At 35.1% G+C, this 15,114-nt stretch overlaps 1 protein-coding gene across 1 annotated transcript in view; it reads left to right on the top strand.

Moving 5' to 3' along the window:
* Positions 1–15,114, top strand: part of LOC145674285 (RNA-binding protein fusilli-like) — a 322,435-nt gene that overhangs the window by 286,306 nt on the left and 21,015 nt on the right. The window contains exons 8-9 of the mRNA XM_081744141.1: positions 8,308–8,402; positions 9,675–9,890. Of these exons, the coding sequence (XP_081600267.1) occupies positions 8,308–8,402; positions 9,675–9,890 (311 nt within the window). The remainder of the gene's footprint in view (positions 1–8,307; positions 8,403–9,674; positions 9,891–15,114) is intronic.

The raw sequence follows: 15,114 nt of genomic DNA, 5'->3' as shown, positions 1-15,114 counted from the left end.
TTCACTCCAGAGAATATCAGGGCACAGAAAATACCAACGCAAGTCAAATTACTTATCACGATACTCGATGCTTAAGAACATTGCCATACCACAGAGATCATTGCCGAAGATTATAAGTTGGACCTCCTTAATTTTAAAGAAGATAATTGCATTATTTTAATGAACCTTGCATAATGAAATTTGTTACATTGGTATTAAGTATTTTAAAAATACATTTGTGTATGTGTTCGCATCCTATACTTGTAAAAAAGAAAAAAAAAAAATGATACAGAACTATGCATCTTCATCCTGTAGAATTTTCTAGACGTACAATGACGTTAATGTTTATAAACGCCTTGAATAGATAATGTTCTTTCAGCGACAATCACACTTTGGTCATGTTACTGCATGCATCAAAAAGAATTACAATAACGATCATCATCGTTAGCGCTCTCTAGTGGTTGGTTGCTTGAATAAGACCTTGGAGAAAGCATTATTCTTGCATCAAATTCTATTAGCTATGCCTACACTCCCAACATATTACGAAGAAGCTAATTCAGAATATACATGTGGAGGTAAATGACCATATAATCTGGACACCACTTGGCCATTGAACCAAAATTATCTTCATAATTCGTAACATTTTAAAAGTACGAATAACTTTAATTATGTATTGTTAGAAGATATTTTGCATTTATCGGGTTTGTCTAAACCAACTCTGAAGTCACCAATTCCGAGTTAACTGCACAAATTGCATTTCGAAAATAGGTGAAATAGTTTCTCATTAAATGAACTGAATCGTACTTCGCTGTCCATGAATAATTAATTCATTCCATGTAGCTGGTTTGTTAGAATGCTCATTTTTAATCGAAAGATCTCAGTATCGGTTACTGGTAGGAATCATTCTGTGTACTAGTAGAAAGATGGTAATCATAATAAAGATAGCAACCAGCTACTAATACATAAGTTTTTTACAATTTTTTTAAAAAAAAATCGAAGTAGTAATTTTTATTTTATGTTATGTTTCAATTTATTACAGATTAAGGTAATTGGTAAATCCAGATTTAAAGAAATATAGTGTCTTCGGTGTTTTACGATAAAGATTTGCCAATTTAGCTGAATCGTTAGCGCACTTACGCGTATTCTTGGCACATATCATTTCGAAGTGTGATACAAGTTCCGTCTGATCATTCACATCTGTCGAAGTTTTTTTCTTTTCTTCTTCTTTTTTGGGCTTCCTTATAACCATTCTGCGTATGAGATGAATGTTTCGACATGGCAGGCAAGGATTATCGTCTCAGTCGAAGGCCGTTAAAAGAAGTGTTGTATTGCAAAATCACGTTCTTCACACCTTCATTCAAGCTGACTGATCTTTGTGTAGATTCTTCGGTCTGGGTACATATTCCTACAGAGTTCGTAATAAATTTTCCAGAACAATGAAGACGCATTATTAACCGGTAGCCTTTGATATTTGTAGAAAAGTGTTAAGCATATTTCTGTTCTCTCAAATATCCTATAAACTACATACCATTTTGATATTTGGTGACTTGCAAACAAAATAGGGAAAATTTTGGTGACCATGAAAACATGAATACATCAAACTCTTTGTAAGTGTTCTTAAATCGGTTCTCTCGCTCTTAAAATAGAAGCCATGGGAAGAAAAGTATAATACTTGTGGTTAATCAATATCAGATTTAATAAACCGAAATTTCATGGAGTATCAGGTCGAGAAACATCGCAACTAGGTATAAATAATCTCATTTTATATTTCTCTAATACAAGAAGTTTCACTAAAATATTTCATGTTTCACACTATACGTATAATCATTTAAAACTTAGTGCAGTTTTAGTTTCAGCGACACTAACGGCAAGTCGCCATTTTTATAACTCTTTATGGCATTTCATACACGCCTATCTACCGACGTGTCAGAAATTCAACTTGAAAGATTCGTAGTAGGCCATTTTACTGTGTATTATATCTCATTGGTAAATGAGATGCTATCTCGTTGTCAATGCGTCTGTTAAACGAGTACATTTATAGTCATTTAATTAAAAACAATATTATGATGATAATTGCATAACAACCCTTATTGCTTCCGTGAGTCTCAGGCATTGTTACATGATAATTCAGTCAATTCTGCTGAGCTGTCCTTTTGGTCCCTTAAGTGCTAAATAAGTGTAATAGCAAAAATTCAATCACCCTTGCTGTGTTAATTCCTCTTGATCTCCTGAGCTCCAAGCAAGTCGTATCCAGCAAGAATTCAGTCAGCTTTTTTAGTGTATAATCTTGGTCCCTTGAATCCCCCAAAAAGAGTCATATAACAAGATTTCAATCAACCTTATTGTCGCCTGGGCCGAAAGCAAATGTGATATAGCAAAAACTTAACGTTTTTGTGCAGAATCCTGTTGGTTTCCTAAATGTCAAACGAGTGTCATATTTCGAGAATTCAGTTAACTTTGCTGTGCAGACCTTTCTTACTCCCCTGAGTCTTCAGCAATTGTTATATAACAATAATTTAGTAATCGTGCTGTACAGAGTCCATTTGACCATCTGAGTTTCAAATAAGGTTGATACACTTATATTGAGCCGAATTTGAATATGTCACTTACCTAGGAAATACCGTGTTTACACCACCAGTTTTGTTCGATCTGCACGCCACCTCTACTGACTATTGCGTGGCGTTCGCATTTCCATTACAGAAAACTGCGTTGGAGTTTGACCATGGGTATTGCATACCACTCCTCTTTACAGGCTTTCCACAGGCCGGAGACGGTGTCGACTCGATGATGGGGTAGGCACTGCTTGAGGAGCCTGAAAGCACAATAGTTTATTGGGCTGGGATCTGGACCCTCGACAGCGATGTCAGAGAAGGGAATTGCCGAAAGTTTAGTTTCTTCTATTCCATACGGCAGTAGAATTCCACCTATGTTTTCTCCGTGTGGCTGAATGCCGTGTGTTGGTGCAGTTCAACCTGGTTCACGCATTGTCAATACAATGCTGTAATTTCATGCTAGTATTTTTTTTTAGTCAAGACATGTCTGGTAGTGCAAAACATTGATTTTGACATTTCACTCCACCTTTCGAAGACACAATTTGCCTCTGTGTGGGGAAACTGACCACAATCATGAACACTTGACGGAAACGGTCTACACACTGCCGGAAGAACGTGCTTCGGCCCTTGAGGTCAACAGGGCGCGAACTTTACCACAGTCTGGGAGGTAAATCTATGCCTCATCAAGGGTTACAACAAATTTCCACCGATCACCCGCGAGATTACGTTGATACAGCTTCCTGCAGTTTTTTTTTTTTTTCATTTAGCCACATGACATGATTTTAGGGCGTGCACACTGGTGTTGTGAACGACTGAGAGGCGTAAATCCCTGTGAATGGCGTGGTTGATGGTCACCTGCGATGTACAGCATTTGGTGACCATCGCACGCTATGTGGGGGGATTTTCGGAGATTGCCATACGCCGAACCACACACAATAGCAGCAGGGTCCTCTTCACAGGAGGCTGATTTCCAGCTGCTGGTGCAGTTTTATAGGCCCAGGACACTGCCGCATGTTTCCATATAATACGGTTTATAGTGGCACGACCTACATGAAAATTACGTACTTGACACATTTCTACGATGCGCGAAAGGGCCACAATGAAGCCCTCCCAAAATCTGTTCAGTTTCGGTGGCATCAGATTATGTCCGACCACACCACTCTACGTGACTAACGAGATACTGTTGATTGCCTTGTAGCAATCACGGCGATGGGTTGCGCATGCGCAGTACAGTAGCATATTGATTTCGGCTCGATATAAATGAATCAACCTGTGTATAACAAGAATTTAAACATCCTTGTTGTCCTGAGTTCCGAACAAGTATATATGATAGATGGTGTATGAGTTTTTCACAGTGTATGGGAGCTTATCTATTGACATTTTTGCAACAATCTGTAGATTCATCTGAAATATTAGTTTCAGTAAGACAAGAAACAACCTTGCATCGCAGACTTCTTGCATTGGGATTCTTTAATGCAAAAACTTAAGTTGCGTTTATTTTTTCTCAAGTGGTTTGCATTTCGACGACGACGATTTTCTGTTTTTCCTTCTGAAAGTTAACCTTTGCGTATTTGATAATCCAGTTGTACTGAAGATCAGAATTAGTATTATGCGTTAAACGCATCGTAATCTTAATCTTGAATGTCTAAGAACAACCTTAAGCAGATAACAATTGAAAATATCTCTTTTTCATTCTAAACATTGCCAGAAATAATAATAGTAAAAGATGATGTAAATCTGCGCAACCACATTTGCAGAGAAAGTATACTATTTCACGATTTATATTTGAAGTTACTTTAGACCAGTAGTCAGAGTTACTTTTAGGAAGACCTCGCTACATGATTAGTATGATACTGATAAGTACTATTTATAAAGTGATCTTTTTTCCCTTTTATTTTGTGTTTGCCTTTCGTTTAAGATAGGTAGAGACATTCTTCTGTTCTCCCTCACAATGATCATGATAACAAGATGCAATGCATGTTATGTGAGTTGGAGAAAAAAGGTGCAAATTCATGTTTTTGAAATATGTCAACATGTACATATTGCTGCAAGGCATAAATAAATGTACTTATCATGATTCAGTATTTTATGAAGATGCTGAAAAGAAACACCGTAATAGCTTCTTTGCGGAAGTTAACATCGAGTTTCAAGTTTCAATTTTGCTCAGAATGGTGTAACTAATAGGATAGACCTCTCTCACTGCAAGAAAGAAAAACAGCTGATTATAATTCAGATTTTTAAAAGATATAATCATTGTTAGTTGTCCCTGAAAGAAGTAGGAGTCGCCTGCGCTCTCTATAAGACCAGAAATAAAATTTACAGCACTGTTGATAATTACAAATAAGCTTATTAATCTCATCTGCATTTACGGTTGCTAGATTTCTAAAATCAAAAATGTGACCACGTTTCTTCTTCACTACTAAAAATGTTCCGCGATTTCCTATTTTGAAGTTTATTCATAGTAGAACAAGTGTAACTGTATTTATTCTTGTCACTTTGAGTTAGTTCGATTCGAGTCTTGTTACTTTACAATGTGCTATGCATTGTAGTACACAAATATGTTTCAGATTTACTATCACCACTTTGGCTTACAAATTTTGAAGTTCTGCTTTCATTGGTCTATTTCTAGTACTTGTCCATAATGATCTCATTTTTGAAAATATTGTCACGAAAAAAAGATAAAAAGTAAGAGATATTATTTTGTAGTTTTTAAAGTTTGTAGGACGTTTCTTAAAAATGAGTATATTTTAATTCGTCTGATAGAACTTGCTTAAGCTTCTCACTATTTCCTTAACCAAATAATAATCTTTATATAGTTCATCCATGTTAAGTAGGAGGACAAAACGCATCCGGCTTGCTTATTATGCAAAGGAGATACAATTTGCTTCAGGACCAGATGGTCTGACTAAAAGTTTGACGTCTGACAACCTTATTTACATTAATAATGTGAAAATTTATTTCAACTTAAAAAAAAAAAACCTCTTTGAGATATAGGAAATGCATAGGTTTTTCTTCCGTGTTACAATAGAAATATTTCTTTATTATAGCTATTGTAAAGAGCCTTAAAAATAAGGCTATCAGAGCTGAATAGTTTTAAGGACTACTGCTCCTAAGTTCAATTTTCAGCTAAGACTCTTAACGTAGCTCACAGAGCAGTAATAAGACCATCGGATTTGAACAAAAAGAATGAATTTTTGCTAGATTCTAGGCTGTCTACCCATTCTGTATGTCTCGCGAGGCAAATTCTACTAGGAACCTTAGATATAATCTACGTGCCTTTAGCTTATGTAAGCTAGCTCAATCGAAGTTATTTAATAGATAAAAAAAACATGTTTACATGTCAAAATAAATTAATTTTTTAAACACGAACAATTAATTTCCTTAACGGCTTTACGCAACCCCGAAGTTTTGAAGGACAGTACCTATTATTTATGTAGGGCTCTGAACCACGCTAGTGCAGATGGAATGAGTTATATCTCCAAAATTCGATAAGTTGTCTTTCTTCTTGAGTGTTGCTGGTACGTTTTACACTTATTCTAGTTCTGTAACCAGCAGCAAATTTAGCAGCAGTATGGATCATCACGCAAAATCACCTCGCACAAAACAGATCCTGGTTCGGGATACGAAAATTATAATTATTGTAGTGCATTAGAAAAAACAGTTGCAACTTCAAGGGAATTATTAATTGTATCTTCAACTAAAATAGCTTTCTCCAACTATAGAAAGTAATTACAAAACTTGTTTACAGTATTGCATCATATCAAAATCATTAATTCGTTTTGTTTTCTTTACATTTCTAATATGCAAACTACACATACATAGACGTCCAGATTTCATATACAAGGTGGTCGAGAGTATGCAAGAATCTGCTTCAGCGCCGTGTGTGTTTCATACAGTTAAGAAAAAAATGCCAGTTTCTAAAGGCGTAGAATTTTCTGAAAATTGTGAACCGAACAAAATGCGGCCCCGGTTTTCCGTGATGTAAAATTTGATACATCATAACTTCGTCCCTCCCCCAACATTTTTACAAATTGATACCGTTACGTACGGTACGGTAAATGAAGTTGAAAATGATGAATTGAAAATTAGACACAGAGTACAATTATCTATCATTTAATGAACATTTCAATGTATTTTGATAAGTTTATATTCTTCAAGCCTTGGTGATTTTTCTTTTTTACGATCTACAATGCGTATTATATACATTTTTTTAATTTGTAGTTACACTTTGAACAAGAAAGTGGTAATCGCAGTTGATTTATTTTTAAATATTTGGCGTAACATGAATATAAAAAAAAATGAAAATTCGGTCCGATTGACTTTTTTAAAAAACAAATGTGTTGATTGTATTATTATATTAAAATTGAGTTTGTGTTTTATGAAAGAATTTTCAACAGTCTTTTGAATTAATTTAATCGAGTATCTTCTATATAAACCACACTGTTGTGCTGTGAACCAGTATATATATATATATATATATATATATATATATATATATATATATATATATATATATATATAATTGAAAGTGATAAAGGATTTCCAAGAAAGATTTTATTTGTTTCTTGGAAAGAAGTCGTAACTGCGAGTTCTTAGCCTTCTTCTAGAACTGTTAATTTTAAATTGAATTTGGTTTAAAATCCAATATAAGATAATATTTAATGTTTAGTTATTCCTGTTCATTCCATATGCATGCATCTATCTTACTCTTGTTTTTCATTTAATACCAGCCATGTTTTCCGTATTTTCTCCATATCTTTTATGGACACTTCGTTTCCTTTACTCTACCTTTCTGGGTCTTTCCTTAGTATGTGCCCTATCAGTTTTAATTTTCTTGTAGAAATCGTGTTTCATGTGAGTTTCTGATTTGTATTTTTTTCATATAAACATGTGTATACATTTACGTTTAAGTATGTGCTCCATATAAGAGAACATGTTTGGCAATATACTAAATATATTTGGATTTTCGTTTTTATAGACTTTTCTTTTCTTTTTTTTTTTTTTTTAAATCTTTACACTGGTTTTGAGATTTGCAAATTGTGCTTAAAATTGGAAAGATAATTGGAATTTATGAAACTAATGTGCCTGTGAAAGATATTTGTGGGTTATTATTATTTGAAAGAGTACGTTAAAAAAAAAAATGTTGCTCTTTTGATGGAATGAATTAGATCTCCAAAATTAATTTGAGATTTTTTTTTTTTTTTTTTTTTTTTAGCTTAAAAGTGGTTTTAAATTAATCTAGTGTTATTTTATACACTTATTAGACATATCTAGCAGCAAAGTTGAAGAAAGGTAATATGAAGCTTTGTGAGGCGAGTGTATCTTTTATACCATTACTTGGTATAGTTGACAAGAGCAATGAAAATTGAGGTGGCGAGACGTACAAGCCCCTCAGGATCGAAGACTATATCACATAGTGTATTGAAAGTACAATAGTAAAATTCGGGAGGTAATTCTTTTGTAGCAAATAGAACGGGAACTAGTGGTGTTGAACATTTTGGAGAAAAGCTCTTAACTTGAAATACAGAGTAAAATATGATTAGGCGTAGTTCAGCGCTACACCTAAAGAATGGCTTTGTATTAAAATTTTAACAACTACGCAAAAGCAGAAGTCGAGGAATCCACATCTCTGCAGTTTTCTTTTGTTTTCTTTTCTTTTCTTTTCATTTTATGTATATACATGTAGCAGCAAAGTAATTAGTTTAGAAAATATGACACACACACACACTATCATAGTGATTATATAAATAAAACTTCTTTTTTTTTTCATTTACAGGAAACAACAATGAAGCCCAAGCGTTTCTTTCAAGGGGAGGCCAGGTCATTGTACGAATGCGTGGCTTGCCTTACGATTGTACAGCCAAGCAGGTGGTAAGTACTATCTTACTTTTTCAATTGTACGCCTCTGCCCTGTGTATACCAAGAAAATAACACAATTTAATTCAAATATCAGTTCAATATAATAGTCAATATGATTAAGAAATATTTAGAAAGGCATCTTGTGTGACAATGTCTTCCAGTTCTCGAAATTTGTAGCTAGCTGTGGTTCTGGCTTAGGAAATATAGTTAAATTTGCACACTTTAATATCTTTCATAGATGTTTTAGAACGAAAGATTGTAGTAATACACTTAATCATTTTAGTCAAAGATTTTTGAGAAAATTATATATCTACGTACGAATATTTGATACGTAACTTCTGAAGTTATTGATTTTCAACTTCAAGATTGCATTGTTTTAGTTCGTGAAGATTCTCCTTATATTATCCATCAAGATGCAAGCTGCAACTACGTTTACTTAATATGTTCCCATTTTCTGATCTTTTTCAAATGGGCTTTCGTCAGTTACTTTTCTTTATAGTAGATCAAAAGAATGTATGCATTTGAGCCGATTCAACAAGTTTGACTCAAAATTATTCTCAGTGTATTGTATAAATGTACAGCTGTGTATAAGATTTGGAATTAACAACAATATACTATTACGTGGTTGAATAATATAAGGAGTTTCAGATAGCTAAGGCTTGTTTTGAAATAAATTAATAAATTAACTTTCTTCATAAGACCGAATTAAACAAAACTTTTCTCTACCAATTAGTTATTATTGTTGAAATATTATTACTATTTTGGCCAAATATGCAAATATATATAATATAGAGTTCGCCCTAATTTCCCAGAACGCCTTATGTATTCACCAGACATTGGATTAGGGACAGATGAAATTGGGGCAGACTTGAAGTTTATGGGGTCTGGATCAGTTCTGGTTCAAAAGATAATCACTACAACGGCTGATCTGGATCCTGTGCTAAAGATTCAAAGCAACTATGAAGCGAATTGTATAATTACGTTTAGAATGGCATCAGACATGTGAATGACATTTTACATTAACGTATTATATTTCTCATCACTTCTACTGGTTGCAATTTCTATAGCTGCCCTATGTAATCCTAATATAATTTATGCTTCTGACCCTCTTCCATATAGCAATGATTGTGCGTGATATTTCTTATTCTAGGTATTGACTTAAATTAAATTTTTCTTGTGTTAGGTTATTGTTGTTTTAATGTTACTTACTGTTTAAAGCATTATTTTACCAGTACACAATAATTGCAGATGGCCATTACCTACATGTAACTTATTTATTTGCAGCTGGACTTCTTCGAGGCCGGCGAGAACTCCTGCAAGGTGATGGACGGTGAGGAAGGAGTATTATTCGTAAGAAAACCCGATGGTAGAGCCACTGGCGACGCTTTTGTTTTGTTTTCTCAAGAAGATGATGCGGCTAAGGCACTCAGTAAACACAGAGAACTAATTGGTTCTCGGTATATTGAACTCTTTAGAAGTACAACGGCGGAGGTTCAACAGGTAAGTTTTGCTCAAGAATTCTTGTTAAATTGTTCCGATTAAAGTGTACTCATACTGTAGTCAATCAACATAGTGCATGATATTTCTAGAAAACTCGTAGTATTGGTAATTAACTCTGGTTGAATTCTGATTCCTGTACAGGACTGAATTCTGACATATGTTAAGTTGGATTGTGACTCATGCACATGTAGGTTGAACTGTGAGTCATGGATATCCTGACTCCTGAACACGTGGATTGGATTCAATGTTAGAAGTATTTGCGGTACATAATAGTGTACAAAAGTTCACTTTAAGAAAAAAACTTCTCAATTCAATTTATAGCGGCTACTATTTATAATTCTTCCCATATATAACAAAGCACAGGCGTCGGCTCCAGTTCGTGAACCTCTGCTTTAAACTAAGCAAATTCCAGGGAAGACATAGACATAGTTACCCATAATTTTTTAAATCTCCATAAGGTGCAGTATGAATAGATACTCTTCATTCGAGCCTTTCATATAAATCGCATTTTAATACTTAGTAGATATTTTATTATTATGATATACGGTGTACGCTGAGTTCCTCCATTATACAATGAGACTTTATTAGTTTTGCTTGAGAATCATTCAATTATCTCAAAACCTCCCTCTCCTATATATATTGAAAAATGGACATATTTGACAGTATTCAGAGAGAAGTCAATAGTTTACGTATTTCCAATATATTGATGTAATTCTAGAAATTTTCCGTAGATTGAAAATTGGCTATGTTTCATGGATCATGACGAAATGTATCAAGCTGGCAAATACTATGTTAAATCAATGTGAAATGAAATAGGGCTAAACTAAAAATTGACCAGTCCGAATTCTCACCGTCACTTCAAGAAGGTAATGTTGAGTATGTTAAATGGTTCACAGACTTCATAATTGATTTCTGTTTTTAGTTACGTTGAAGGGTAGTGGTGGAATAACACTCAATGTCTCAGTTGCGAGAACGCTCACCTCAAATGCGGTGAATTCATTAGTTTGATCCCAGCCTAATGTGAAATTGCAGTGGACATTTGTATATTCTAACAGGATTTCTCGTTTTCTTCCATTTTCTTATTTCGCTACTTCTTTATTGTTTATTTATATTAATCATCCATCTTATAAGACGTTGAAAGATTTCATTTCATTTAAGTACGTTCAATTCATAATGTAGTGTAGGATATAACGAGCAAACGAATAAATACAATAGTATTTATATTTCTTTCCTCTGAGTATTTACCTTTTGTTTACAATACATTTTCTGCTCTAAAAACGTCTGCTGTTCACATCTGTATTCTTGCTTTCCGTCTATTTCACAGACGGAAGGAGGTGAAAAGAGAGAGGTATAGTGAACATCAAAACCAATTTCTAGAACACTTGCCTCACCAGCTGTAATAGCGTGTCATGTGGCAAATTTAAGTTGAGGTAAGCGAAGGGGGTGGAGGACACCTGAGGGAAGATGATTTGTAAAGTTACGAGTCAGGCCTTTCTGAACGTCTGTTGCACTTATTTTAGAAATTTATGTAGCTTTTGCAGTATGTTGGTGACGCACTTAGCTCCATTAAATGGTGAGAAATGTTATTGCGTATATCAAGTGAAAGTTTTGGAGATAAAATGTGCGAATTTCGTTTTGTAGCAATGGCTCTCTTTCCGTATATTGACTGCGTGGAATTTCTGGAGGTAAATAGAACTATTCTGAATAGGTGCAGGGTGTGTCTAAAGTTCAGAATCATAAGTAAGTATAACTTGCGTTTTTGTCCATATTGTTCGCGGTGTATGTGTAAATTGTGTGATGTGACACTCAGAGAACGTAAAATAATAATGAATTTCCGAAGTAATAACTTATTTTTAAAGTAAATTGTTTCTCATAGTCAACATCCAGTTCCGGTTTTGTCTGAGTTTACCAGTGCTTCGAAGTGTACAGTCAAAATCTAACGTGCATGATATTCTGGAAATGCAAAAGAATGAAGAAATATCCATTCCGTTTCTTTTTCTTGCTTCCTTTCGTGCTTGCTTGTTTGAATGGGCTGTAAAGAAAGTAACTTCTAATTCCGGAAAACGTTCCTGTTTTGAGTGGAATGATAAAATCAGAAGAATGTGTACAGTGAACGCCAGTGTTATTTATATTATTCAAATAATAATTTTCGAACGTTTGTGTACTTATTTTTAAATACCTACTTGACTAATTATCCAAACAAACGAACAAAATTATTCGAATTTTAAATGGCACTAATTCACTATTATTGGCTATCACATTTAGTTCAATGTATGTCTGCTTTGCAACCAAACTAGTCTTGCGCATTCCCAGGAAACCATTTATAGACAGAGAATTGACGTTATTGGTTTCCTGGGTTGCCAACGTTTAAACTTAGCCAGTTTATTTTGGTGACATAACAAATAACAATTGCCTAGAAAGTAAAGTTTGTATTACGGTACTATTCTAACACCATGCAGCTTTAAAAATATGTAATTTCTTGTTTTACGTTCCTTAGTTAGTAAATCCCCTTAAGGCCTATAGGGGACAGGTGATTAATGAAAGTAAATGATTAAGAAGGCATTTGGTGGAATGAGAATATGGGAGGAAACAGCACCACCAAGGAAACCCACGGACATGGTGTTGCTCACTGGTGTGACTTGGGATCGAGTCAGAGAGCTCTCACACTACAGATCAGCCCTCTACCGCTAAGCAACTGTGCCTTCACGTAGCACTCAGGTAGAAATATGCGATATCAGGGCCTACAGTGGTTCCAAGTATAATTCTTATTTTGTCTTGACCCACGGTGAGTAATAAATTGGGCATCAGTGTTTTAGGTTATAGCCCACAAGTATGAAGTTGTATTGATCTTTAGTTGTCAATGCTTTGAAAATAATATTCGTAATAGTAATAAAATATAAAGGTACGCTGCAGATAAGTTCAGTTAACATCACAAAAACATAATTTTTAAATAATACACACTAAAATTTGATAAGTTCGTCATCCACTTAATTTGGCCTTATATGTATATGGAAATATGAGGATAAAGCCATATGCTACCAATGCCATTTATACGAGGCGCATGACAAAAAAATGGCCGATATTAAAAAAAAAAGAAGAAGAAGAAATTTATTGTGATTTGTATACAAGTACATACCTTGGCTATTTTTCGACGTAATTACCATGAACCTTCAGACATTTCTGGTAACGTGGCACAAGCTTCCGTATACTCTGTGTAAAACTCGGCCACCTGAGAGGTGCAACCAGTCCAGAACTGATATCTTGAGCATTTCAATGTCGTTGAAACTTCGATGCAAGCCACTGTTTCAATGAAGAGAAAGAAATCGCCGGATGCAAGGTCTGGGCTGTAAGGGATATGATTGAATAGTTTCCATCAAATCTTTGAATTGTCTCAGCAGTACGAGCATCTGAATGTGGGCGGGCGTTGTCTTGGATCAGAACAACTCCAGAGCGTAGCATTCCTCTCCTCCGGTTTTGAATGGCACGTCGTAGATTGTTCAGTGTTTAGCTGCAATTGTTCATCCCGGTTCCAAGAATTCCATAAGAATCACACTCTTTTGGTCCATGATTTTGTGAACTAATGGTGTTCGTTTGAATTTCTTCGTTTTAACAGAACCAGAGTCCCATCATTGCATGGATTGCTGCTTCGACTTTGAAGTGGCGTACAATATCCAGCTTTCATCCCCCGTTACTATGTGAGAAAGATAAATCATCCTCATCCACCCACCAGCAGGCCAAAAAGTCACGTGCAGCTTTCATTCTTTGATCTTTGTGAGCATCTGTCGTCTGTTTTTTCACCCACTTCGCACACAGTTTGTGATAACCAAAATTGCCAGTCACAAATCGTTGCACTGTTTCCGCAGATACTTCCGAAAACTCTGAGTTCAGGTATTGTACATTAGCGATTGGATCGCACTTTCTTATTAACGCATTGCACCAGATCGTCCATCTGAATACTATTCCTTCTCTTGTGCTCATAATCATGAACAATTGAACGTCCTTTCCAAAATACTCTGCACCATTGTCTGACCTTCTCTTCTCTCGTTACTGTCGATCCGTAAATGACATACAATTCCGGATAGATGTCAGCTGCATTCTGTCCTTTGACGTTTAGAAATAGTATAACAGATCTCACTTCATGTTTGTTTTGATTTTGTGTTACGGCAGTGATTTCACCTTACTGCTATTCCCATGTACGCAACTCAACTCTGTCGATTCTATCTCTGTTGCATACTCAGAATACTAGGGCATGCTCAGCTTCATCAGTGTTGCTAACCCTGCGTTTTTTATACATGTATCTCGTAGAAGTTACATTTTCTATGGGTTGAAGAATGGTTTAACTTGAGCATAATATTGCACTGTAGTAAAGTATACTTTAAATCTTCCAAAAGCACCAATCTGTGCCCGTATGTTGTCAAGTGGCTAATACGCGTGCTACTACTACTACTACTACTAGTAATTACATTTTAAACCGTATGTCTTGTCTCATATACCCTCGGTATCGAAGAGGGACATTAAACTATCAAAACTTCGAGTGTGTAAGGCTAGGATCAGTAACATATGGGCTTGTAATCCAGCTCTCTTGAGTCGAGATAGTGTGATGGGAAACGTCCTATACTGTGAAGGTTGATGACGTATGATTGTTTGTGCACCTGCCAACTGCGTTGGTTTCAACCTGTCACCCGCGGTCCTGATTGAGAGCTCACATAATAGTTGGTCTCCTTCTTCATAACCTTGGTATTGTATGAGGACTCTGAACACCAAATCTTAGCTCGAATGTATAAATTATTGAAATAACCTGTAGACTGGAATTAATGTGTGTGCAAGCGAACGGTTAAAATGTGAACTAGCTCAAATTAAACGGTTCCATATTTTCGCCAATGCAATTAGGAGGTTGGCTAACTCAAGGTTTTTCAAGATTTCACAATTTCATTAGGCGAATGGTAGGATGGTACCTTTTTCATGTATCTATAGCTTCTGTTTAATATCCTTCCGAAATTTCTTTACTGTTTTAGTGTAACGTTGTCTAGTGTAAAATGTTTTAATGGTAGTATATGGAATGTTGTTTTGTGGATAAATCGCAAGCATGCACAGCTCTAGACTAAACTTGTATACGAACTTCGTCATGTGCAAAATATTATAAATAATGAAGAGTTCAGTTAAATATTTTTGCAGTAGTAGGGAAGAAATAGTCTCACTCTCCTCGTTGAATCCTCATGAACTG

This window comes from Thermobia domestica, chromosome 2 (genome assembly GCF_964235325.1).
Source record: "Thermobia domestica chromosome 2, izTheDome1.hap1.1, whole genome shotgun sequence".
In the NCBI taxonomy this organism is placed as follows: Eukaryota; Metazoa; Arthropoda; class Insecta; order Zygentoma; family Lepismatidae; genus Thermobia; species Thermobia domestica.
Note: the sequence above shows the minus strand (reverse complement) of the source record. Positions and strands in the feature narration are given on the sequence as shown.